At 43.6% G+C, this 26,214-nt stretch overlaps 1 protein-coding gene across 3 annotated transcripts; it reads left to right on the forward strand.

The window, feature by feature from the left end:
* Window positions 1-100: 100 nt before the first annotated feature.
* Window positions 101-25,917, forward strand: Rassf (Ras association family member). Of its 3 annotated transcripts, none has more exons than XM_084588456.1 (10): window positions 104-525; window positions 973-1,067; window positions 1,878-2,020; window positions 3,127-3,202; window positions 5,346-5,504; window positions 7,841-8,200; window positions 16,135-16,288; window positions 23,029-23,150; window positions 23,493-23,590; window positions 24,830-25,917. In XM_084588456.1, the coding sequence occupies exons 1-10, from the start codon at window positions 486-488 to the stop codon at window positions 24,903-24,905; spliced, it is 1,323 nt and encodes a 440-aa protein (XP_084444582.1). In that variant the 5' UTR covers window positions 104-485; the 3' UTR covers window positions 24,906-25,917. The 3 variants fall into 3 exon arrangements, 2 of the variants coding, with proteins under 2 accessions (XP_084444582.1, XP_084444581.1); XM_084588455.1 differs by having other exon boundaries at window positions 109-525; window positions 7,832-8,200; XR_014703799.1 differs by lacking the exons at window positions 23,493-23,590; window positions 24,830-25,917 and adding an exon at window positions 21,169-21,262 and having other exon boundaries at window positions 101-525; window positions 7,832-8,200; window positions 23,029-23,151.
* The last annotated feature ends 297 nt before the right edge of the window (window positions 25,918-26,214 follow it).

Below are 26,214 nucleotides of genomic sequence, written 5' to 3' on the forward strand. Positions count from 1 at the left end.
TTGCGTTGCCACTTGGCCACACCACTCAGGTTTACGCTGCATAGTAAATTCATGCACACTGCTCATGCATCATCATTATGCAGCCTCTACCACCGCAACTGCAGACCCGAAGGCAGAATGGAGTCAGAATGGCGGATGAATACACATAAGCTGCGGTCTCATGTGTTTACAACAAATAGTTCATGCGAATAGCAGGCGTACGCCTGCAAGAACTGCGTGATTATTTTTAGAGTTGTGCACTTTCTTTAACTAGACATTTCCGTCGATCAACGTGTGGAAACAACGCTACCACACTCTTCAGTGTCATGCATGCGCTGGTGCAACTCCTTTCTGCTTTGTGGCGTGGTTGAAGTTGTGCTTGTAGTGTGGCCGTGTGCTGCAGAGTGGTGCGTCTGGCTTCAATACCGAATAACCGTTCAATCGCAGTCGGATACGGTTTTGAGCGTATCTATAACTAATGAACATCTGTATATTTTCCGATCACTATGTGGACGTGCAGAAAATGTGGAAAACCAGTTTACTTCGGTGAGTCCCAAGCTAGCAGGGGTTTTCTTTGTGCTGTGTGTTGACATTGTTGACAGCTCATCGTTGCCTTTCGCCCTAACTAATCCGTGGACTAGCTCCCTTACATTTGCAGATCTACAGAAAAGGAAGTAGCTTCCACGTCACGTTTTCTGTTCGTATTACTGAGAGGCCTTGTGAAGAGCTGCATGCAAACAAAAGCTAGTTGTACGGTAGTGTGTGTGTACAGTATATACATTGCTGAGCAGTTTCCTTCTCGCAGCCTAGTAGATGCGATATATTCAGTCATGGTGCGTATAACGGCTAATATGAGATTATGCACACCGTATTTATTGTGGCATGAAGTTGCTGAACACATGCGGCGAATTTAAAGTCATGGTGAAAACGCAAACAACGCTTCCTCGCTCATCGCAATGTTACTCATTTTGTTTTTCTCACCGGGCGCCACAGCCGAACGGAAGACTTCGATGGGCTACGAATGGCATCCGGAATGCCTGCGTTGTGAAGAATGTGGGAAAAGACTGAACCCGGGGCAGCATGCTGAGGTGTGCCTTTTCTTTCTCTTTTGTGTGTTTGGTTCTCGCGCTTAGTGCAGGTGAAATCTAGGTTTAAGTGGAGACATGTTTCGTTTGCTTTCTGTGGTAAGTGGTATTGTACAAGATAATCCTTCGAAGAATTACTGAATGCTTCGTTGTCTTCAGGACCAGCGTTTTGCTGCTGCGTACTGTGGGGGAGGAAAACGGTAAAATTAAGCTATTAGAGATCGTACAGAAGCCTGGAATCAGAGCTGTTTCATTTCTGTGTTTTAAGTGTTATGCGACAATATAAAGCGTGCTAATATACCTCGATAGTCTGTGGGCATTTTGCAGCTAATTATTTACATTGCTGAACTGTCAGAGCAGCATTCATGTTGCGACGCTTGTGGGTAAAAAAAAATAATAATAATAATAATAAAGTAAGTGAGTGAGTAATCTAATAATATATGGAGCTGGCACAAAGGCCTAGACGTATTCTTGCTCAATTTATGTAATTTTATCGTAGGCTACTCCACTGTTTGTTCCATGCTTATGGGTACTGCTAAAAGATTGGGCCAGTGGTATATTAGCTTGTAGTACATTGGCACATCACACTGTAGGGCAAAGTAAAATGTATGAGCTTTCTTAACTGTATTTTCCGGCAAACTTTGGCACCCAGTATTTGTAACTGCAGGGCAGCAACTTGAGGACATCTTATCATTAAAGAAATGCACGATGTGTGTTCTAATGGGCATGGCTTTTATTTCTTCTCTACTGTATGCATCTGTAATCCATGCTATAATGAAGCATAAAAGTACACACGTTTTAACTCCATCACAGCACAAGGGGGTGCCCTACTGCCATGTGCCATGCTACAGTGTCCTTTTTGGTCCTACCTTATTTGGTCATGGATCACAAGTTGAGGCACACACAAGCTTTGGAAAAAACACCAAGGACCGCCAGTGCATTTCTTCAGTCCCAAGGTATGCCCGAGATTTTTAATCTGCCTGCATACATAGTTTTCACTAATACTGAAACAGTTGCAGTCTTTAAGTTTGAGACCAAGAAGTGCACCAAAAGCGTGGATATTTACTTATCTACATATTGCCATTTGGTTTTCTACTAGACTGTGGAAGCTATCCACAGTGCCCAGCAATGGCAGCGAGGGTGTCACTTGAAAACTATACATTGGGCTTGCTAGTTTAATGTCAGTTTGCCGCTGTCACGCGGGCATTTCGAAGGCCCTCGAATCGATTTTCTATCGACTCGGAGGCTTTCGAACGTTGCCACACAGGTTTTTTGAATGGCCATTGAGTCAATAGGCTATCGAATCAACGGAACAGCTCAGAAGTCTATCGAGATTTCGAAGGCCTTCGAACGTCACGCAAAGTTGCTAGCGTTGACCCGAGGAGCGCCACACGCACTCTCGAGCACAGCGCGTTTACGATACAAAAGCATAAACAAGTATTATTATTATATATCCTTAATTTACACGGTAAAATATTAGTGCGCGTAATAATTAAATATTGCACTGCTCTTTTTTTAAGGCACATTATTTTTATACTCTGTACCACTGTAACCTGTGCCGTCGAAAGAAGCAAACAATGAAAAGCACAGCCGCGTGAGCATCAACGCGTTAAAAAAAAAATTGTCTTTTAATAACAACTAAAAATGTGTAGTTACTAAAGAAAGGTAACAATTATATTTTATTTTGCATTTATTGAAAAATTTTAGTTCTTTAAGCAAAACTGAACGCAGCGATAGTGGTGCCACGAAAGTTTTGCGCCAAACACCAGAACTATGTCAACAGCCTTCGAGTTTTGCCGCGTAGCAGCAGCACAACTCTTTCCAGCTCAATCGCGATTGAAAATCTCAAAGGCTATCGACTCAACGCCTTTGAAAATGACCGTGTGAAAGAGGTATAAGCCATAATTCGGGAGAGTCTTTGATGCTGTAGGAACAATTCTTATGTTTATAGACATTTATAGATAAGAGTTGTGATGTGCTGGCAGTAGTCGTGAACTGAATTCCGAATAACGAAACTGTTTGTGGTGTTTTACCTGACTTTGATGCTTTAATTGTCTTTCAGAAATCACCTGGAAGGAAAGCTGAAGGTTTACAATCAATTCTATGAGGGGAAAAGTGGCATTGTTCAAAGCCGTTTGGTAGGTTTTGTGTGTAACATCATTACTTTCCTTTTCTTTTTGTCGGTGTGGATTCCCTAGTAAGGTTTAAGCTCTTACACATGTGCAATGAGCAGTTTGCTGTGTAGACTTTATTTATGCACAGGTTACTACAAAGGAACTATTCTGTGTTGCATGTAGCTTGAATGACGACATAATATTGCCTGTGCTTGTCATCTTCCCCCTCCCCCCAAGAAAAGTAACGAAGATACCTATATGGCTGTTTAATTTCACTAGCCAGAAAAAATTTGCTAAGGTGTATGGTGGTGTTCCTTGTAGTCAAAACGCTAATCAACTGGAACGGGAATTGGCGAGAGAAATTATTTGGCACAGTTAATGACATGCGGTGAGAATAGACGTATGAATTGCAGCTCTTCGTTTAAGCTGTTAAAGTTGATAGCAATTTTTGTTTGAAAATATTGATCTTATTTACCATGCAAATGATGCTTGCAAGCATGAGGCAAGTTTTAGGTGCTGAATTGTCTGTACTGGAAAAATGTGAATGGTATGTATGCTGTTTATTATATTTGTTTTGTATGATTGGGACAGTGTTAAGGTATTTGGATGAAAAGTGTACAGGTGTACCTTTCTTGTGTTTATTCTAGTACTGCTAATTCTTTTATTCTAAAGCAAGCTCAATTTGTTGGAAGAAAAATTTTGCTGAGTGTGCTGTATGAAAGCTTCTTGTGTGTTGCATTAATTATGTCATAGAAACTGAAGTTGTAAAAATTGGTCAGCTCTTGCTAACAGAGTAGACTCTCATTAATTTGAACTTGTTTGATTCAAAGTAGAACCCCGCTATAGTAAATCCGGATATAGTAAAATGAAACAGAAGTGCCAGTTCATCTTCTATAGACAACTGTACAATTCCCCCCCTTAATGGTAAAGACATTTTCGGTAAAAATCGGTTATAGTAAAGTGCGCCTGGCCTTGGCGATGACTCCCACAATATGACATCACCGCCCGCGCAATACCTAGAATCGCGAGAAAAAGATTTTTTGTATTTAAAAACAGAAAAAGGACATCGAGTGGCCTTTTGAGTGGCTTTACCACCAGGCTTAGCAGCATTCAGGAGAAACCTACTTTACGGAGGCCTAGCCGTGAGGGAAAGCACGAAGCGCGTAGGAGAAAAAAAAAAGTAAAGCTGTCTACAAACATGGAAAGTAGGCGACGCGGTCCGTTCAGAAAGTAAGGGAGAGTAAAAGTGCAGCAAGAAATAGGAAAGGGGAAGAAACGGGAGAACATTCAGAGCACTGTGCAGCACGAAGCATGAGACAACGGAGGCAAGAAGTGGAGGTGCAGCCAGTGCAGTCTTGTCGCACTTGACTGCCATGTGCATTTATTACCTTTTAAAAGACAGAAACGGCAAAAAGTAACACCGTGTTCATGTAAGGCTTTGGTTTTCACATGAAATTAAACTTGGTTGTATTTGTAACCACAGTGTCCTCATGCTTTAGAGGTACTTCAGCAAGATGTAAAAAATTTTATAAATGAATAAAATTGCATGAAGATATAAGAAAGAGATGGAAGGTATTTCAGAGTGTTTTTTTCATTAAGCAACAAGACATGTTCAGTAAGTAGGCATTTAATTACCAGACAGCATCTTCAGGAGCATGTCATCACCAACAACTGATATAGTAAGGACCCTGATATAGTAAAGATTTTTGCTGGTCCCAGTGGCTTTACTATAAAGGGGTTCTACTTATTTGAATTGAGTGACACTTTCATCGAATCTACGTAGTTTGAGCCACTGTTTGGTTCTTTCGAGTATGAATTATCAAGAATTGGCTGTATTCCTATTTACTCTCATGACCAGTGCATGGTGAACAACATGTATCTCTTGTTTTGTGGTTATGGGGATAAATGACACTTAATTAGAAAAAGCACTCTTGCGTTCAACAGTGGCATAGCATCACAATTTGCTTCTGGTAGAAGACAGCATGATTGTGTAAATTTTAACACCTCGGTGTTCATTTACCAAGTTGGCATTACATGAAAATGTTAAATGTGAGGCTTATTTGCAGATCGCACTGAACTGCTGAGGTGCATGAAACTTACATTTACATTAAAATCACGGTGAATATGCTGTTTCAAATGCCTAAATGGTAGCTTCACTACACCACAGAGAAACGGCCGCCTGATCTTGGAAGGGTCCATTAGGATCTACTGGGGAGTAAACCGAGTGATTCGACTGAAAGAAGACCATGATGACCGCATCCCAGTGCGAAGGAGAAGAACATCACTGCGACTTAGTCGACTAGCCATCAACTCAAGGAACAGGGGGGTATGGTATTATTATCATGTCGTAAAAGGATGCCGAAGGCAAATTTATGAGTCATTCATTCATTTCCAGTTTTTGAAGTTCAGATCGTGAAGCATGCTCAGTGCTTTGGTGTGTCACCAAAGGGTGTTTTTTTTTATGGTCTTATAGACCTGTGGACTTCTATTCACTGAACCGTAAGACAGGCAAATGTTCTGAGTTGAGTGCATTCTGTCACTAAATATTCTTATGTGGCTTGCTGCAAATAGCACTGTAGTCGCATGCAACATAAGAATGAAGTGGCAAATGCACTTCACAGGAGGCACTTCAACCAGTGGCGTCAAGCTACTGTGATGTGGGGGTCATTAGCTTTGCATCTGCTAATGTGCATTGAAGTTGCCTAGCAGGACAAGGACTAAGAACGGTGGAACAAGGAGGACAAACATGTGCTGAATTTCAACAGCTCAGGAGGCAGAATTTTTCTATGAATGCAGAAACCAAGGAGCCTTGCCCTGCATGGGGCAGTTTTTATGAGTGATACAATTTGACAGGGTTCATCGGGAAACAAAGAAAAACTGCCCGGAGAATAAGAAATGTCAGGCTAGTTGGTTTTGCATCGTTTTTTGCAGTGCGTAGCAGGACGAGGACAAAGTATGGAGGAACAAGTAGGACAAACAAGCGCTTGTTCCTCCGTGCTTTGTCCTCATCCTGCTATGCACTGCAGAAACGATGGAAAACCAACCAGCCTGACAGCTTGTCCTCTTCAGATTGTACCGTGATGTCATAATGGTAGGTCAATGCCATTGTTTGGAGTACGTCTTTCCAGGGTCATTTGCCACTTTGTTTTTGAGTCGTACCTCACTGCAGCATAGGTTGATGCTCACTCTCTTACAGTGATGCTATTTTCTTGACACTATTGCTCACAGGTATCATGTGCCATATTGCAAATTTTGTGCAATAATCTTGAGTAAGAGTGCATTTCAATTTCAGCAGTATATCTGCTGCTGTGGCTCAGTGGCTTGGTGTTCAGCTGCTGATTCCAAGTCTAGGATCAAACCCCAGCCAAGGCGGCTGTACTTCAGTAATGACAAAATGAAAAAGAAAAAAAATTGTGTGTGATTTGTAATGCCAGGACATTTTAAAGAACCCCACCTGGTCTAAATTAATTCAGAGCCCTCCACTATAGCATCGCTCATAGCCCATTTGTCAGCTTGGGACGTTGAAACACCGCTCACCATCCCATGCCATCAGACTTGTACATAATGTGTTCCAAGTAATTGATTACTTGTAAGCAATTATATTTTATATAATATTGTAATTAATCAATTACTTTTTCAAGCTGCGATGTTTTAGGTAATTCAATTACTTTATCTTTAATTGAGTACTGGTAATCAATGACTTTTAAACTTAAAAATAAGTAAAAGCGAGTGAACCCGGTACAATAGCGCAGCTGCTTTTGAGCAGGTTGTTCCCTTGTACAAGCTAGAGGATTGCATTCATACGGTGATCATACTGGAAAAACGCTTTCCTTGTGCATAAATGGAAGGCACAAATGCAAAATGCGAGTGACAGTGCCATTTCAGCAAATGGCATGGCTGCATGTGCCTGTCTGCCTCTTGCGTTGCTCTTTCCGCGATCTCGGTCTCTGTTGTTGTCGCCGCCTCTGGATGCTTTTTGTAACAGCATATGCATAGCGAATTTGTTTCAATCAAGAAAACCGCTTTTTTGTTGACTCTTCACGAACAAACCATTGAGGATCAGCAACGATAACATGGGAAAAAAAGCTCGTCTTGAAAATATAACAATTTTGAACGATATATAACGCGATCCGTAGGTTCTCTGCTGGCTCTGTACACTTGTGTTATATGAATAAACTGTTTGAAGAAAAGTAACATAATCGATTACTTTTCTGTAAATGTTCAGTTACCTTTGCGGGGCTGTAATTTTCGCCTGTAATCAATTACGTTTCGGATGGAGTAATTGTAATTGTAATCTGTTACTTACTTTTTGCAACATGTATAAGTCTGCATGCCGTGCCCTGCACTTTAGCATTTCACCATGCCATATAAACCACTCGGAAACATTGTTTGTTCGAGATTCAAATGCAACCTGCCTTTTTCCTTTTTTTGTGTGTGCTTGTACATGTGTTCCCATGTTAGGAGCATGAAGCCTCATTTCATGAACTTAAGAGAGAGAGGTAGCTTTTCATTGCAACTTTCTTGTGTTGAATGAAGTGCTTCAGGTTAGCCTAAAGAAATGTGTGCCGCATGGTATTGGGCAGATGCTTTCTGAATGCCAGTGCTATCCTTCCTTAGCTCCTAACTTTTCTTGGCACCTTTTGCTGGTCCAAGCATGTGCAGAATGGTTCGCCTGAAAAAGAGGCAAGCACCAGCTTGGAGAATGGCGCTGACAAGGGGGTTGTACCAAAGATGAGCACAAGCAGCAGTGACCTGTTTGCAGAAGCACAGCTTTCTGATCCAGAGAGCAATGAGAGCCAGGTGAACGGCAGTCCATCAGACATTGGTCGCAACTACCGAACACTGCCAAACCCTGGCAAGCATTCATTATCAGACCTGTTGACTGACAACAGTGTGCAGCCGACAGCAACTTCTGAGGATGCCAATGGATTTGAGGGAGTGACACTTCGAAGCAAGGCTCGTTCATCACGGGTTAAGCTGCGTCGCCGTTGTTCAATTAATGGGCACTTCTACAACAGAGAGGTAAGTACCTGGTGCCGTAACATTCAACTGCAGCATGTTAAAGCTTACACAGGAGTGTCCTCTAAATCATTGGTCCACAAACGTTGTGGACACAGGGGTTAATTGAATGTCTATTGTGGCATTGAAGGCCATGAGTATTATTTATAAATACCTGTAAAGCAAAAACTAGCCCGATAAATGAGCATGACTTCACAAACATTTTGCTTCACTTTGTGAGCTTTTACTGCAAGCTTGTTAAATACAGTTGCCGATCGATTTTTCGGAGTCTCAAGGGGCCGCACCAGGCAGTTTGAAAAACGAATTCGCACTAAAAATGTCACTTCATTTACCTAGCACCTCCTGTTTCTGTGGGAAAACTGTGCAATGGTCGGAGCGGCGCGATGTTCAAACAAAGCGGCAGCGGACACCAGCAAACCAGCTCAGGCGGAGCTTCGCTGCTTCACATGGCTCTACGTCAACTGCTTTTTATTTTTTATTTTTTTCTCCCATGTGAAAAAAAAAGAAAGGTTGCAGTGGTGGCTGTCCCCACGGGAGCAGTGGAACATCTGCTGTTTTGGCATGTGCATGCATTGAAACCGGCCATGGTTGGCTTAAAAAAAAGCGATGCTGTCTCGCGAGCTGGAGCAAGCATCTGGAGTTGGAATGTGAATTGGAGCGTGAACCTTCTCTTAGGCCGTGTTTAGTTGGGACGCCCGGTGTATTGCAAAATGAAGTAAAACCAGCATCTGTTGTCATTTAGCAGCGGGCACTTTTTGGGGCACTAAACTGGTATGGAATATTTTTTTTTCCTTCGTGCTCGATCATCGCTGTTTGCAAGCGGGCTGATGCTGCCGCAGCTACCCATGCCGCTGGCTCTCTCACTCACAGCTTCCCGTCTTCGTAGGGCAGACCTTTGTCGACGGCGGTCAGCGGAACCCCGAAGCAGGGAACCCACGGTGCATGCCACCTGCCACTCGATTTCGGGGAGCAATGAGTTCGTTAGCTCCCCACCTCCATCATATGCCAGTGCACCGATGGTGACGGAGCAGTGCGCAGCTAGCAGTGCCTGCTATTGAAAGTGTAGCAGGCGTGCAACGCCTTTGAGGTTGCAGAAAAACAAAATAGCAGCGATGTTGTGGCAATTTTTCATAGCTTTTGACCTACGATTGAGAGGAAAAAAATATGGAAAATTGAACGAGGGAAGGTTTGAACGTTTAAAATTTTGGTGGGTGTTATACATTGACTCTATAGAGCACGTGACAGTGCCATAACAGAGTCCGAATAATTAGGCAGGTCTGGAAAATCAGGCGTCCAAAAAAATCTTTCGGCGACTGTATTGATGAGTAATTACTCCATGAGATATTGCAAGAATGACCACTGGAATACAAAAAGATCTTCACTTTTTATGCAGGGACATGAATAATAGGACAAATGCAAAAGTCCATCTGATGCCTACATAACTGCAATACTGTGGTCATAAGCTTGACCTGTGACTATAGTAGGCAGTTTTATTTTCATGTATGTAGAGCTGTTACGGGTGACCAGTGCTCATGTCTGCGCGAGTCTCACGGGCATACATGAGACTCAGATTTTCACGTTGAGGGCGTTGCTGGTGTATGTAGTGTTGTCAACATGGTGATGCCCTGCCAGCCCGCTTCACAGCGATAACAGCTTCTTCGCATTCTAAACTGTTGCAACAGCAAGAAGCTTGTTAATTCGAACTTGAGGGGGACTGAAAAATTGCTTGAATTAATGAGCGGGTGCTACAAAATACCGCCATCTCGTCCGGCCACACGAGCTGAAGCCAAAACAGCCATATCTGGGGTCGTTATCGTGGACTGCGCATAGTACTACTACACATATGTGGATTGCGGATATTAAAATTATGGAGTCTCAACACCAAGAGAAATAAATATAGCCAATCAGTTTATGCACCTGGAACTAATACCAAAATGTATCCACATGAGCATCAAGCTTAATGATGAAATATGACACTATTTATGCTTGAAAAACATGTTTATTAATAATAGAATGTCAAAGCACATCAAAATGAAAAATAATCAGTGATGTGCATTTGTTTGCGCTTTCTTTGCCGCGATTCAACAAGCATTGTTCGCAACTTGCCCAACATCTCAAGCGCAGCATCCCAATTCTCATTGGTGGAGAAATAGCATGCTGCCAGATCAAGTGCCGATGCTGCTTCACATGCACTCGGGCGTGGTAACGGAGCATTGTCTCTGTCAGACTTATCGTTGCTGTCAGCTTTGCACGCAGCTTCAATAATCTCGGCGTCACTTAAAGGCCCCGATGTCTTCATGCCACTGTCTACGTCCACCAACCTCTCGAAGTCAATACCCTCCTATAAAACGGCGTAGGCATGGTCCACAACGATGGAGTCATCGCCTTAAAAATCCAAGTCTGTTGTGCTGCAAGCTTCTGCAGTTTTACTGAAGCCACACTTGCGGAAGCAGTTTGCGATAGTGTCTGCGAAGACAGCATTCCACATTGTTGCCAGCATGTGGCAAGCTGTTTGACATCGTATGACTTCCCTCTGTCCATACACACAATAATTCGCTCTAGGATGTGGTGCCTGTACAGTGTCTTAAGATTTTTAATAACCCCGAGATGTGTAGACTGCAGCACAGTCGGAGGTCGCCTTCAGTCTACTGATGTCACAATGTGCCGAATAGTTATCGAGGAACAATACAACATTCCTATTCTGTGCTATTGAAACATGCACACAGAAACATGGAGAGAGCGGTGTTAAAACTGCGAGCGATTTCTTCATGTCTGAAAGCCTTTCAGACCAGCTTTCGGCTTCCTTTGCACCTGTCTTCAGCGTGGTGTTTTATTTCAGTTATTTCTGGTTGTTACTGACAAAAAATCATATTGACATTACTACTAAGCAAATTTAAAACATTCATATTTTCTCTAGCCTCCTCATGTAGGGTTGCTTAACACTCGCCCCTTTTTGATGTTCTTTGAGAATTTTACTGAAATCGCAACCATGATGAGAAAAAAAAAACTTTTTTTTTTTTTTTTCAAAGCAGCTCTAGAATTAAAGCCAAGATGAGTTTAGTCACTGCTGGAACCAGGTGCATGTTATTATTTTCAATCTGTTTCTTTTTTTTTTTTTTCTCTTTTTTTTTTTTTATGATGCCATTTCGTTGGCTAATTAGTTATAAGGGGTTTTATGGCTTATAAGCAACTGCAGCTATCATTTGCTAAGCACAAGGTTAGAAATGCCCTTTGGGTGCTACATCAGAAGCAGTAATCTTCCACGGGGTGCCAGCAACACATGTAAAGTGGCACTTGCACATGTTGCCAACATGACCTGCTGCCATTCCACTGTTAGGTGACAGTTTGCTTTGAAACGTTAGAGCATGGAATAGGGCAGATGTGAAGATGCAGACGTGTAGTGCGGGCATGTTTGAAGAAGGAAATTTTGCAATTCTAGTGCCGATTTTATATTATTAATTTGAATTTTGATTGATTTGCACACCATTGGAACCATTTGGTTCCCAAAAGTAGTGGATTCTAAAGGCACTACAAAATTACTGCAAATTATTCTAGTTCTAGTTTCCAAAGGTCATTCTGCTTTTGAAACCTTCAGGTCCAGTTGGAGCTGTGCCAACCATATTCAAAAGGCAGTGGGTATTGTTCCAACTGACTCTTAACTGAATTGGCAAGGTTAATTGGCTCTGTGGGTTCATCTTACATTAGCAACCATTTTGAAACCATCCTAAATCCTCACTGTTTTAAATAACTTCATAGAAAAAGGCTGCAGAGATGGTTTGAAGACTTTTATTCCCAAAAATAATAAATCAAAAACATTCCTGAAGCAGTGAACTAATTTCTTTTTCTGGCCCACTTTTTGGGCATAGTCCAAGGATGGAGGTGCGATCCGTTGTGCTGGCTACTGCTTGAGACCACTATGCCACTGCTGCAGACAAGGGTGCAGCATGTTAAACAGCTATTCTCTTGTGCTGTGATCAGAATGTCGTCGTTTTCTTCAAGTTCCCATGTTTTCATGTGTAAAGCTACCACTGGGGGGGGGGGTGTTGTGCTGCACCGCCACTTACGGTGCCAAAACACCACGCCGGGCTCCTTGTTCCATTGAAAACCAGGTTAGGCATTGCTTAAAGGAGTATAGACACGTACATTTTCTGTTCCGGTATTTTTGCTTTAATCGATCCACAGTGGGCCAAAACAGAGGGACTGCGACCCAAAAAGCCCCAGCACAGATCAATTAATTTGTTATCAGTGCATTTATCAGGGCCAGTTTCAGTTTCGATCTCTCCGGACACGAGCGCGCGATGACGTCAAAGATACGAGAACGCCACACGAGCGCCCCCTACTGGCAAGGTTGATGATCGCCTAAACACCATATCTGATGACGCATTCGGGTCGCGTTTTTCGTCTGCTTGCTGTCGCACGTGCAAAAAAATATTGTCGTCGAGGAGCGCTTCAGCGTAGCATAATTCGTACTGCGACGTTGTTTCGCCCAGTAGCGTGGATGTTACTAATATTGCCGGGCACTTTAATCCCAACCCGCTCGTCTGCGACTCAAGCGACGAAGCAGGAATCGGCAGCAACCACGAAAGCTTGGTGGGTTGACACGTAGGAAATGTCAACTGGTAGGAATGTTGAACAAAGGAACCGTGAAGATGCTGCTTTATCAGTCCGGTTGGCCAACGCTGTGAGCCAAGCTGTTCTAAAAAAATGTTTAAGTAATGACGCGATCAGCCACCGTAACCCGTAAGCTCACCCGACGGCTCCCGTGCTCACGCCTGTTCACGCGCTGATTGGTCCCGACATGGCAGGTCTGCGTGCCGCCGTCCAAGCATGTGGCACCATCTGGCGCAGTCAAGGCAATCTGGGTGCGTAAAGCCGTGGCCGCCGCGATCGGCTCCCAAGTCATAGCTGCCTCATAGCATCCGCTATCGGTAATCTAGCTATCGCGGATCGCTGTTCATTCGCTTACATAGCTATTTGTACAAAGGACTATCAGTCACGATTAAATTGCGAGGATTATTCAGCCAATACGGAGGTCCCGGTAGAAATAATTACAGTGATACAAGCGAACTTTTTTTTTCCTACAGCTGGGCTGCCCGGTGCGACGCACCAGATGTCTGCTAGCTCCGCTGCTGAAGGCGTCGCGCAAAGCAAGAAATTATTTTACGAGATGGGCTTGCCAGTAAAGCGGCGCTAAACTCCGACGTTTATTACAGCATTAGCCCGTTCCGAAGCACCTTTCGCTGGCGCTTCGATGCGAAACCAGCTAGGGCTAGCGACGTCTAGGGTAGGCGGGGAGCGGCGCAGTATGTTCCCGGCGCGCCATCGAGAAGCACCGTTGCCGTAAGCCCTGCACTTGTGCAGGCATGCTGTTGGGGCCTGAGTTTAGCAGGCAGTCTCCATACGTACACCGGTGAGGTAATTGTAACATGCACCAATGAAGAAGCCATCGAGTAAAGCGAGCAGAAGCGGAGTTCTTTCTCAGGGCACGGCCGGAAGCAGCGGCGGCGCTGTTCGAGTCCGGCCATGTGTCGTCACTGCTCTTTGCTTTGCCGACTCCACGTCACAGTTGTTTGATGACGTCATGTTGTTTACCTATGTACACGTTTTCGTCACAGAGATGTCGATGCCAGTGGGTTTTGAAAAATGGAGTACTTGCCTGGCTTGTTTTTAAAATCAAATTAAAATATCTTCGCGGAAAAGTGCGAGGTTGGGATTGCTTGGGGAGCATCTCTGTATAACCAGGAAAGCAATCGTATTCCTTCTGACGCTTCAAAAATAATGTCTATACTCCTTTAAGCATCCACTAATTTTGCACATGTACCGTATACACGCGTGTAATGGCCGCACTTTTTTTTTCCGAGATTAGGGTGAAAATCAGGGGGTGCGGCGATTACATGAGAAAAAAGACAGCGAAAAAAATTATTTGTGGTGGTACCTGCCTTTATTATCAAAACACTCCTCGTCAGGATTTCAGGCTCGTCCTGTGTCCAAAACATCACTCCTCGTTGTCGTCCTCCTCCTCCTCCGAACTCATCGGGACTTCAGGCTCGTCCTTGTCCCAGATGAGGTCATCCTCCGTACCGTCCAGCCTGTTTGATATCCCTGTCACCTTGAAACTTTTTTCCACAATCTCGAACGAAACCGTGGCCCACGCTCCGAGTATCCAGTGGCAAACGGCCACAAGTGATGCCCGTTTCAGTTGGCCGGTTGGAGTTTTCTGGTGGAGGGCCGTTGCCATCCACTCACTGTACGCACGGCGAAATCCACACTTAAAAGGGCGGTTTACGGAGACGTCCAGTGGCTGAAGCATGCCGGTCATGCCTCTAGGTATGACGGCCAAGTTCGTGTTAGATGCGCGGAGCTGTTGCCGCATGCTCTCTGTCAGGTGCCCCCTGAAGCTGTCTAGGACGAATAGAGAACACGTCGCAAGATTCGCCCCTGGTCGCTTCTCCCAAACACACTTCAACCAGTCTGTCACCAGCTCATTCGTCATCCATCCTTTGTCCTGCGCACGAACAAAGATGCCATCAGAGAATTTCTCCGCAGGTAGTCGTTTCCGCTTAAAAACTACCTAAGGCGGTAGTTTTCGTCCATCCGCTGTAATGCAAAGCATGACCATGCATCGCTGCCTTTCGCTCCCCGATGTAAGCACATGCACTCTCTTCTTCCCCTTTGCCTCGACTGTCACATTCTGGGGTGCGTCAAACCGAACCGGGGTTTGATCGGCATTACCAATCTGAGAGAGAAGGTGCTCACGCTCTCTGCGCTTGTTGATAACAAACTTGTGGAACTGCAGAAGCTTTTCACCATACTCCTCGGGTAGACGTTGACACATCGTCGTGCGGCGGCGAATGGACAGGTTTTTTTGCTTCATGAAGCGTGAAATCCACCCATTGCTGGCTTTAAACACGGTAGCCGCAATCCCCTTGCTGCGTGCAATGTCTAGCGCTTTCACGCGCAACATCTCAGTTGAAACAGCAAAGCCGTTGCGCCGCGTCTCCGTCACGTACTCGAGAAGTGAGTCTTCAACTTCCGGAAACATGCTCTGCTTCCCTCGGAAAGCGCGCCTCTGAACATTTGTTTTCCTGAGGGCATCTTCTTGGGAGCACCATCGCCACACACATTTTTCGTCAAACGCCGAACTTTCGTCCAGCCGCTCTTTTTCCTTCTTTCATGTAGTGAATCACTTTCAGCTTAAAGTGAGCTGTATAACTAACATATTTTCCCATCGAGGAAAAAGGAAATCTTCAGCTCACGAGCACAGAACAAATCAGGGTAGCGATGCGTTCCGATTGCGAGATCGCACGTGATATGCTTCGGGCGATCGAGGAAATGGCTGTAAAACGGAGGAGCGAACAGACTTGGATTGGATTGGTTTGGATTTGCTGGCCTCACCCTTTGTAATGGGCGGGCATCGCTGCGGCTAGGAGCGCCCCCTTTGTAACGGAGGTGGTGGCCGCTGCCCCCATGCTCGACTTTTTTTTTCCTCAAATATTTTGTTCTTAATTCTTATTGGCAATTCTACTTCTAACCTTACGCTTCATTTTGGCTTTCACTTGATTTTTGGGCCCCACCTGGCGGCAGTAACCACAAAACGTTTCGTATTTCTTGCACCGCACAGTAGACGGCACTGCCCAACTTCCTGAAACTCATGGTGCGGCTTTTACTCGGGAAATTTTTTAAAAGTTTTTTTTTTTTTTTTTCAATTTTGTTTCTAAAGTTCGGGGTGCGGCCATTACACGCGTGTATACGGTACTTGCGTTGAAAGAGTAGTAGTAGTATAAAACCTTTATTCGACCAATAACCCACCAAGGCCAATTTACTTCTTTTTTTTTTTTTTTTTTTTCATTTGCATGTGATTGTATGGTAGCATATTCTAAATCCTTTTTTTTTTCCCCCTCTCTGTCGCTCTCTCTCTCCTATCCCATGTGTTGCAGACAAGTGTGTTCACACCTGCCTATGGGAGTGTAACCAGTGTGTGGGTGACAAGCCTTGTGAATGCCCCAGAAGTGATCAACCAACTCTTGGACAAGTTCAAAGTGGAGAACTCGCCCCGAGATTTTGCTCTTTATGTTGTTCGCGACACTGGAGGTATTGTGGTCCTTTTAAATTAAAAATTGAATTTTCACGTGTTCTACATTTGCTTTAGATGTGGTGTACAAATCATGAAGGTTATTGAATATTTTACATGTTAATGTTTTTAACTGTGAAGTGTTGACTGTGTTAGTTTAAAGCGCATAAGAGAGTGGCAGCAAAGTCCCCTTGTTATGTGGTGCAGCTAACAAGACACACCTGAAATGACTCACATTTGAGATAATTTGCTTCGAATTAGTTTATGCAAGCACCTATTCAGTGTCCTTTGAGGTAACAAGCCTTGGCTGGCAATTTAAAAAAAAAAAAGTAACATTGATTTTTCTCTCTTCCATGTTGTGCCCACAGGTGATAATACTGGCTTTTGTTTGAGTCAGAGTTGTCCTTCCGCCATGTTCGGGCCACACGTCTGCTGCGCACCATACGTTGCCGATACCATTTGTGTGCGTGGCAAAATGCACGTTCCCCTGTCACCACTCCCCGGCACGCATAATTTGTGCAATTCCAGCAAATGCGCGAGGCAAGGACAGAGTCCGTTTCTAGGGCATTGACGGTCAGGAGGACCTAGAGATGAAACATGCAAGGCTCTGATAGCTCCCCCCACTTTCCCACTCCCCATTCCACGTGTGGCATCTGAGCCACGACAGATGCTCACGCTATCAGTTTATCAGCACGATCATGCACTTATCTTTTCTGGTGCAACCCATTGCTACATGAGAGTAAAGTGCACAGGGCCTCAAAAAGAAGAGTAGTTTGTGCCGCTACCTCGATTGGCACGAGTGAGGCAAAGAAAATATCATGAGGCATCACCCGACTCCATTGGGGTCAACACATGGCTCGAAACATGCACAGCGAAGAGCTGGGACAACTTCTGATCACTACACCACACACCTTCACATGAATGCGCAGGGAAGTTGTCTAGCAAGGAAGGCTTAAATGTTTTCATGTTCTTCTTTCGTTTTAGGCATTTGATAAAGGGGTGAATAGAGAAAAAAAAAAGCAGCCTGCAAATTGGTCTGCGCATAATGCTGGCACACCATAAAATACCGAGCAAGTGCGCCCCTTGCATGCACCGAAATAATGCGAAAAAATTGAGGGGGGCGGTTTTCTAGTATGGCACTGAAATTCAAGATGGCGACGACAAAAATTTCTCGCCATAACAAAAATTGAGCGCAGTGCACGTGAATTTTAAAAAATTCATCTGATCGGCTCAATCGGACTTAAAAGTGTGCGCCGAGATGTTGGCGAGCTGCCACGATGTGTGTTCTCACTGAGCCTGATGCAAACTGATCGGCGTTATATTGTTACGAGTGGAAATCATGCACCGATGGGTAACAGCACTCTGAAATCGATGGGCACCACTTAGCCGCACAACTCAACACACAGCGTCATCTTCGTCCACACGCCCACACACTTCTTTCTTCACTTGCTGAATGCCAGCATGGTACACCACATAACAATATGTTAGCGATTGTCTTGCTTCATTACGATGCCAGCTCTCACCTAAACAGCTACCATCTGCTCTTTTGGACGTGCGCATCGGATGTCTCACTCACGGTGGCATCCGATGCCAGCCATCATGTGTATATCTTGGCGAGCTGGCGCCGTACAGGTGCTGTGTTTTGTTTGTGATGTTTTTGAGAGTTCAAATTGGACTGGATTCTTGGACTCGGTGGGGCTGGCAGTGTTGCCTGGGTAAGGTACGTGCTAAGGGTGAGAGGGGAGGGCGAAGGCGGGTTTTTCAATACGCCGCGAAAATATGAAGTTAGCAGTGAAGTTAAAGGGGGCGCTTGCTCGTTATTTTACAGTATTATGGAGCGCATGTGAAGCTGCTGCCTTCATGTTTGAGGTGACTGTCTATTCAAAGTAATACCGCAAAAGTCAATATTTTGCATGTAATAATGAAATAAGATAAGTTACAGTACAAGGTCTGCTAACTGTGGCGCTTTTGCAAAGCAGTCGATGTCTACTTGTTAGCATTAGTTGTGTTGCCATTTCAATTTTTTTTTTAGCTAAAAAAGTGCTATGACAATTCCTTTTAGCCTGCTAAAATATTCATTTTAAATCTTTGAAGATTATAAATTGGTCTTTTTCGATGGAGGCGAAAAGCAAGGCGCCCGTGTGCTGTGCGATGTCAGTGCACGTTAAAGAACCCCAGGTGGTCGAAATTTCTGGAGTCCTCCACTACGGCGTCTCTCATAGCCTGAGTTGCTTTGAGACGTTAAACCCCACAAACCAAACCAAACCATAAATTGGTCTTGTGTGCAGAAAGTATCTTTTTGTCTAGTTGTCTTTAATGATATTATTGATATTGTATGTGGTTTTTGGGCCCTAATAATATAGTAATACAAGCCGTTTAGTGTGAATCCTTGGCATAAGCATGAGCCTACTTGTACCACAAAGTAAACATATGCAATGTCAGACTCAGTGTAGTTGAAATTTGGAAACTTAATTGATATGTCTTTGCTAATTGTGGCAGATTTTTTGTGAAGAAATTTTGTTAAGAGGAAAAGAACACCATTGGGGCTATCACTTATAATAGCCAAAGGTTGTTTATGTGTACCGCAATTATATTATACATTACGTTCAGGTAGTTTGAATACTTTGGACTGATTGTAAGCATAAGGAACAATTTCTTTGCTACTTAACGCTAGAATCTCGACTATATAAGGTTTGTGTTCCTTGATGAAGGTGCATTCAGAGGACAATGCGAAACCGTTGTATGATTGGAAATGTATTTGCTTTATAAATGCACTTGCTACTCTGGCTGCCAAAATTATTATAATTCCTTTCCTCATGCATTATAAAAGCCCCTTTGTTTTTGTTCTGTAAGCATTTACTCGTATATTCGCATAATTTGAGTTTTCTTTTTTTTTTTTTTTTTCTTTAATTTTGCGAACTTGCCGAACATGTAATATATACTGTGCATTGCCGCGTAAATGTCGATCCCCAAACTCATGCCCCTCACTGGCCAAAAAAAAAAAAATAAAAGGTTCCCTTCAGAATACATGTCGAGGATGACGCTTACAAGGGACGACAGCCGTGCCAGACAGGCTGCCGAGATGATCGGAGCAACGAAAAGCTAGACTAGCCCGTTGCTGAGAAGCTTACCAAGCGTGGAAGCGAGCCAGAATCGAAGTGTTAGCAGTGACAGTGGCTACCACCCATGGTTTATGCTCCTGAAACTTGGTTTTCAAGGGTAGTTGAACCTCTGCAATCTTTATTCTTGTCTGTAATCGTTTTACACTAAGCACGCATAATGCTTCGGTTCGTGTATCAGACGTCTATTTTTACTTCATGCCTACTTTCATGTCTGTTGCAGTGAGCAGCTCTGGGTGGTAGGCACAAATTAGAAATTAGCCCTATATCATTTTAACTCTTGTAAGGGTCACACTTTTTTGTCATGGTTCCGACGGGATGAGGCCCTTACATGAGACTGGCATTTCCTCGCTATAGTGCAGCCCCAATTGCGCGCTTGTTTTTTACGTGATGACGCACATTTTTATGATGAATTAGCGCAGGCACAGCGAATCGTTCGAATACATAATGCATTGAAATTGTGAATCATATGTGATGTGTGCCTGCACGATCTGCACAATTGCCACCCGCAGTAAAACAGGCCACTAGTGGTTGCTTGAGCAGTGTATTACCTTACTGGCAAACGTCACATGATCGTAGGTTAAAAACGTTCCCAAGTTCTGGCGTTTGTGAAGACTTGGCTGACGATTTGGAGCGGCGAGACCCACCGCTGCTGTCTGTACTGGGTGGCCCTCTCCTAGGCTGCATTTCTGCATGCATTGTTGCCAGAGTCTTGCAGAAATCAATTATGTTCACTTTAATGGGAGGTTATTGTATGATGGTAAACTAACAAGGTTGCACCTTGCGACACATGCAGTTATGCCTAACGCCGCTGAGTAAATGGCATGCTCGCTCAACGCATATCCCACTGGCGCCCGAGCCTTGTGGGCGACGCGTCACTGCAAGAAAATGTGCCGTTCACATTTGCTTGCACGGTGCAGTGCACCCAATACGCCTGTGCCCCATTCTGACTTCTGCACAGCATAACGTTTTGCCATTTCTTGTAAGAGCTTCCATCACGCAAGACGAATTAGCGTCACTGACGGACTGTGCATACAGGGGTCTAGGCCGAGCATGGCACGTAGAACGATGCGTTCATGGTCGTAATTGTTTTACGTGGCCAAAATTTTGTGGCTCTTATTTTTTTTCCAAATTACTATTCGCCAAGTTGGGGGTGCGGCTCTTACATGAGTATATACGGTAGTTTCATGTCAGATGTGTGCATCCGTATTATTGGGGGTTTTTTTTAGGTTCCTATACGATAATTTGCTCATATGCACTGCACTGCATTGAAACAGTGACAGGACAATATTCCAGGCAGCTTCAAGGTACAGCCTCGTCCACTTCTAGCTATAACACGGTCGCTGCTTTCAAAGCGCCATTGCGCCCGACCCGACCATGTAATAAAGCTAAGTGGCAGGCCATGTGAAGCAGCACGCCCGGCTCCCTATGTGCTCACATCGCTTTGCATCGATATGCGACTGCGTCGGGCGTAATGTAGCTTTGAAAGGAGTGGCCATGTTATAGCTAGAAGTGGATGACCCTGTACATTAGGTGCAATTGACCTTCAGCAGGCGCTCGAACCAAAGGTGGTCACATCGCTTGCCATACCAGCCATGGTAGCTGAATTGCTTTAGACGCCCTGCTAGTAGGGGAGCCCTCTTCTGTTTTTGTGAAAAGGGAAGGTCCAATAAGAGGGCTGGCTGTTGTGCACCACCGTTTCATAAACGCTTTCCACATTCAGTACCAAGGATGCAAAATAAGGAAGGGAAAACAAGGTACCCTGTTCTCCGCATGCACAGGGTGCCTCAGTGGGGCCAGTGGCAGCATGGGCATCTAGGCATCCTACATATGCATCTAGGGGCCTCCGAGTTCTTCGTTGCACTTTGTTGCCAGGTAACTATTGCGGTAAAATCTCATTAATTTGGCCTTAGTGACCAGAAAAAGTGTTTGAATGAACCGAAGGCTGCAGTATTGAATGGGCCTGAAAAAAATGCCGAAAGCTATTTGCATTACAGTAACTTTATCTAGTGAACACCTGTATGATGATTGTCTGTATTTGAGGTGAGACCCAAGTGAAAACGGTGGTTTTTCACGATTTTGTGTTTTACTTTACGCACACTGTCAGAAGCGTTGGTGCGCCAAAGTCGTAAAGGCCTCCGCTATCTTTTTCGCAGTGTGACACAGTAGTAGTGGTGCATTTTCACAAAAGGCCCCTTCGCGATTTGTGGATGCTTCACCATATAGTTCACATGGTGAAGCACGCACTGCACGTGTCCACGCGCAATTTCAATGTACCAGAAGCAGCATGTGGATGCATGTGAGGGATATATGCGTAGGCGTAGAATAAAAGACACTGACACACCAAGCAGAATTTGAAACTGCATGACTAGCTGATGCGTGCACCCAGTCACAGATGCGGGATAGCATGAAGTTGAGTTAGGGAAAGCGAAACTGAAACTGTGCGGCGGAGCTATGTTTCGGAAATGGGGAACTTCCAGTCATTATCTTGCCTGCCGTAGGGCATGCGAAGTGCGCAGGCACCACTTCTGTCTAATGAGGTTCGGGGAAGCTTTACTTTTGCTTTACTATCTATTTCAGTGATCGCAGACTGCATGGATCATACCTCGACACGATCACCTATCCTAATTAACCAGAGTGAGCCCATTCATGTCTGAATTGACCGGCATCCGACACTGTAGACTCCAAATTATCTGAATTTTCAAATTAATGGGGGTTGAATTGAGAAGATTGTACAGCAGTGACATTATTTCCCAGAGCCCCTTTCTACTTTCTCCATTTATTCCCTCAATTTTCTGCTCCTCCTCATCATCCGTCCTTTCCAGTGACTGGCAAAAATGGGCAAGGATGTTTAATGTTTCCTCCTTTAACCACACAATGAACTGCAAGACAAGAATGAGATGCCAGTCAGGTCCAGCATCTTTCAAAAGATGAAGTCAGCATCTTTTAATCACAGATTTAAACAGTCCAAATTCAGCACAGAAGACACTCTCATTCCATTGTGCAGTGCAACATCAGGCTGCACAAGTGCGACTTGTCTAAACAAAAATTTGTCGACATTCGCTCATGACAAGTACAGCTCAGGGTTGGCAGTTAAATGGTTGAGGCATCCGATGTACACTGAAGTGTGCATCAGTTTTATTCACTTTATGTTTGCTAAGAAAATGTATACTTGCCACCATTCTGAATATTGGCATTTTTCCACCAACAGCATTTCACAAATGGCAGGCGATGGTGTGCATAAAAGTGGCCTGATCTTGATAAAAGTTGAGAAATCATTGGATAGACAATTTAAAATAGGACAGGGGAAGTTTGTACAAACGCCACGCAAAGAAGTGCAATTTCGCAGAGGACGTGCAGGTCTGCCTGATAATTCCAAAATACTTCTTTCTTTGTCATTGTGCAAACCTATTAGCAGACAGTACAAAAACTTGCAGCGGAGGTTTTGCTTAGAGGAGCTTAGAGGAACTTTGTTAGGATTGATGATAATGTGTCTATTTTTCTTCACGATGAAATGCCTGTTGCATGAGACTGCAAGTTGTGGGAGAAAATTGCCAAGTATGGGAACTCAGAGTATTGATTTTTCCAAGGTTTTAGATTGCTTTTCTTTTTTTGTTTCTTTGATACCTGATGCTGACTAGAGCGAAGATTGATGCAAGATGATGAGTACCCATTGCTAGCAAGAGTGATGCTGGGCCCTGATGAGACCGTTGCCAAACTTTTCATCATGAACAGGGAGAACACCAATGAAATACCGTATGAGGCAAGTTGGCATCCTTACAATGTAGCCATCTTTTACTGCACTTTATGCATGGTATATCCTATGTCGGCTTCAGCTCAGTTTGAGGCGGTTAGCATAAATTCACAGATCTATGCAGTGGATCACTCTTTTTCACTGGCAGAGACGCCCATCTACTTTTGATTGAGTCCTCACTTTGAACTTTGCCAAATTGGCCTTTGTCAAACGACTTTATTGACAGAACAGTTGGATGTTGGTAGTGACCACAAGTTATGTTGCTGCCTTGGGAAGGTTTCTAAGATTTACTGTTTGAGTGCAGTTTGGGCAGTGTTGGTTATTGTTTACTTTTCGTGTGTTTTTTTTTAGGTTGCTCAATATCTTAACTTCAGTGAAGTAGAGCTGACAACATTCATCAAAAAGTTTCATGAAGAAGAGGACAGAGAAGTTGAAAAGATAAAGAACAAGTTGGTGGCATTTTCTGACCTCCATTCTTCTTTTGTTGCTGTTTATGGCTGTGTTTCAGCAAACTAAATAACTCCACATAGCATGCCATATAATTGTGCAGGCACTTACAAAACAAAGAAACAGTCATAATGGCTTTTTGTTGTTGCATTTTTGTGAAGGTCGACTGCAGAGAGAAGTATATTTAATTTTTTAATATTGCTTTTACGAAAGCATGCAAAAATAGTCTTAAAGTTTTGCATTGCACAGAAAATGAAAGGCTTGCATACATAAGCAAAACATATCAGTGGGTTTTCTGGTGCACCAGTATTTGTGCTACTACCTCCATGTTCAGTTAAATTCAGCTACAACGAAATTCACAGGACCCACAAAAAATTTCACTGACGCAGAGCTTGTTCTAGTGAAATAGGACCAGAACGAGATTGGAGTGCATAGTTCATGAACAGCGTTTGTGTCGGCGGCAATATTTTGCTTTTTCGAAATCAATACTAGGCGCAATTTCCAGAGTGCTCTGAAATTCTCGAATAATGAACATGTTCGCACTATTAATGCAATGCAACCACTGTGCTGGATGTCAAAGCGCATACTTTTTGGGCGTGCTGTTATAGTAGCGCCCCTACCTTCGTTTTGCTATAGTCTGGGTCGAGACTGCTTTGTGGCATTTTGGCGTGTTTGAGGCGTGCATGCGCTCTGGTCACTGCCTTAAATAGAGGTCACAGGCACATCGATATCACTGCTTTTGAAGACATGCCAGATATGCATTTGCTTCAGTTCTTCAGTGTACTGCAACGCATGGTTCGCTGCAGAGCCACTTGTCTGAGAGCATAGCCACTGGTATTGCCGAATGTCTGACATTACCTGTAGCTATTGGCACAATAACTTCACGTCAAAGCAAACTCACAACTGATTTTCTTTATAACTTTTGTTATTTCTCGAAACAATTTTGCTTCGCTTGTCTCACAACAAAGCTGCAGTGTGACCTACGTTTCCTGGCAGCAACTGTGTTTGCACAAAATTCTGACCAGGAACTGCGGTAAGTGCCTCAAACAGTCTTTATCAGTCCGATGAAGCAGCGAATATACAAATAAAAGGTTTATTTATTTATTTTATTTTATTTTTTTTTTTGCACACCTACTTTTGCACAGTCAAGTGTGCCTTATGAACCAGCGTCTTGTCAGGCCAGTTTATACTGAAATGATCTGTTTTAAGATTTTCAAGCCACTGCTTTTTGCATCTTGCAGGTTCAAAATCTTGCGGCATCGAATTCAGACAAGAATGCAGGAGCTGAAATCAATACCAGTCAAGTTCAACACCTAGGAATTGCATATATATATATATATGCCATACTACGTGTTCTTGTTTATGGGCATTGTATAATTTTGTTTACCATTGCACTGCAGGTAATAGTTGCAGTACTTCTCATAAAATTGTGTTATGTTGTCTCCTCTTTGCATTAATTACATTTTGTCTCGAATTTACAGTCAAGAGCATTTTTGCTGCTGTATTGTTTGGCTGCTAGTAACGACAAGAGCCTATGTGCATCCTTTGAAGTCAAAACAGTGGCTCGTAGTGCAACCGTAAAGAATACTAGTCTACCAGTATGCTCCGACTTGAGAATGCTAGTTTCATTACTACTATTGGCACTTCTTGAAAGCTCTTGGCTTGAGCCAAAGATGAGGCACGACTGTGTGTGGTCCAGAGGAGCTGTTTTTACGTAGTTTATGCATGTCATTCATGTTCCAAAAAACTGGTGCTAAGGAGCCATTTTCAAATGTACAGTCAGCATTTAGGACTACCAGTTGTTTAGACTTATTTTCTCATCACTAAATGTTGGACACAAAAAATTTGTTGGTTTGACATTAGCCTTTTTTTTTAACATCAGCAGCATGTTTCAGGAATGCATGGTGTTGCACGTCTAGACACATTGCACAGGCGCCAAGAACTGGTCACATTTCATACACACTGTCGCAGATTATGGACAAATCTGATACTGAGCAATGGAGCCGTTACATGTTCTGCATCATTAACACCATCAGTTATTGTTGTGCTTTGAATACTCATTGGTGCAGTGCCAAACTTTTTATCGTCTTGTTTGTGAAACCTGCAGTAAACTGTAGTGCCACATTTGGGTGTCATTTGGCAAATCTGAAATGCTTCTTTACTGTCATTGCGTGTGTCTAGTCTTAAAAACTGCATAGTGTGGCTTTTAATTTTACTCACGGCAACTACTTTGTGTGTATGTGTGTGTGTGCACAGTCATTTGCAAGACAGCTAGGTAATCCACCCTGCTTGTATATTTTTATGAATAAAAACGGTTTTTGCATCGCTGTCCTCTTGGTTTGGAGCATTTGCAGTCGAGGTGGTGGCACATTTTGCCTTCGAAGAAAGGGGCTTTTGCTATTCCTGCATTGCCCTAAGTTGACAGCCATGCCCTTATAGTAAGGCCATAGCCACTGGTTGTTCTTTTGTTCTATTTTAGGGAAGAGCTGAAATATGATTAACCAAATATGCACAACGAGGATTTCAACATGATTTCGTTGATTCAACTGCCAAGTTCAGGAATGTGAATTCAGTGCTGATAATTGGCTGAATGAGCAATGCAGGAATGATCACCTTTTTGCAGAAC

This window comes from Amblyomma maculatum, chromosome 1 (assembly GCF_055883805.1).
Source record: "Amblyomma maculatum isolate TAMU_Amacu chromosome 1, ASM5588380v1, whole genome shotgun sequence".
Taxonomy (NCBI): Eukaryota; Metazoa; Arthropoda; class Arachnida; order Ixodida; family Ixodidae; genus Amblyomma; species Amblyomma maculatum.

Bases quoted from the DNA above. Each gene is read 5' to 3' on its own strand.
- Rassf (XM_084588455.1), top strand. From the start codon at position 486: ATGTGGACGTGCAGAAAATGTGGAAAACCAGTTTACTTCG. The intron at 5,505-7,831 runs GTATGGTATTAT...TGCTGGTCCAAG, and splicing joins TCAACTCAAGGAACAGGGGG to CATGTGCAGAATGGTTCGCC. The intron at 16,289-23,028 runs GTATTGTGGTCC...GATGCTGACTAG, and splicing joins TGTTGTTCGCGACACTGGAG to AGCGAAGATTGATGCAAGAT.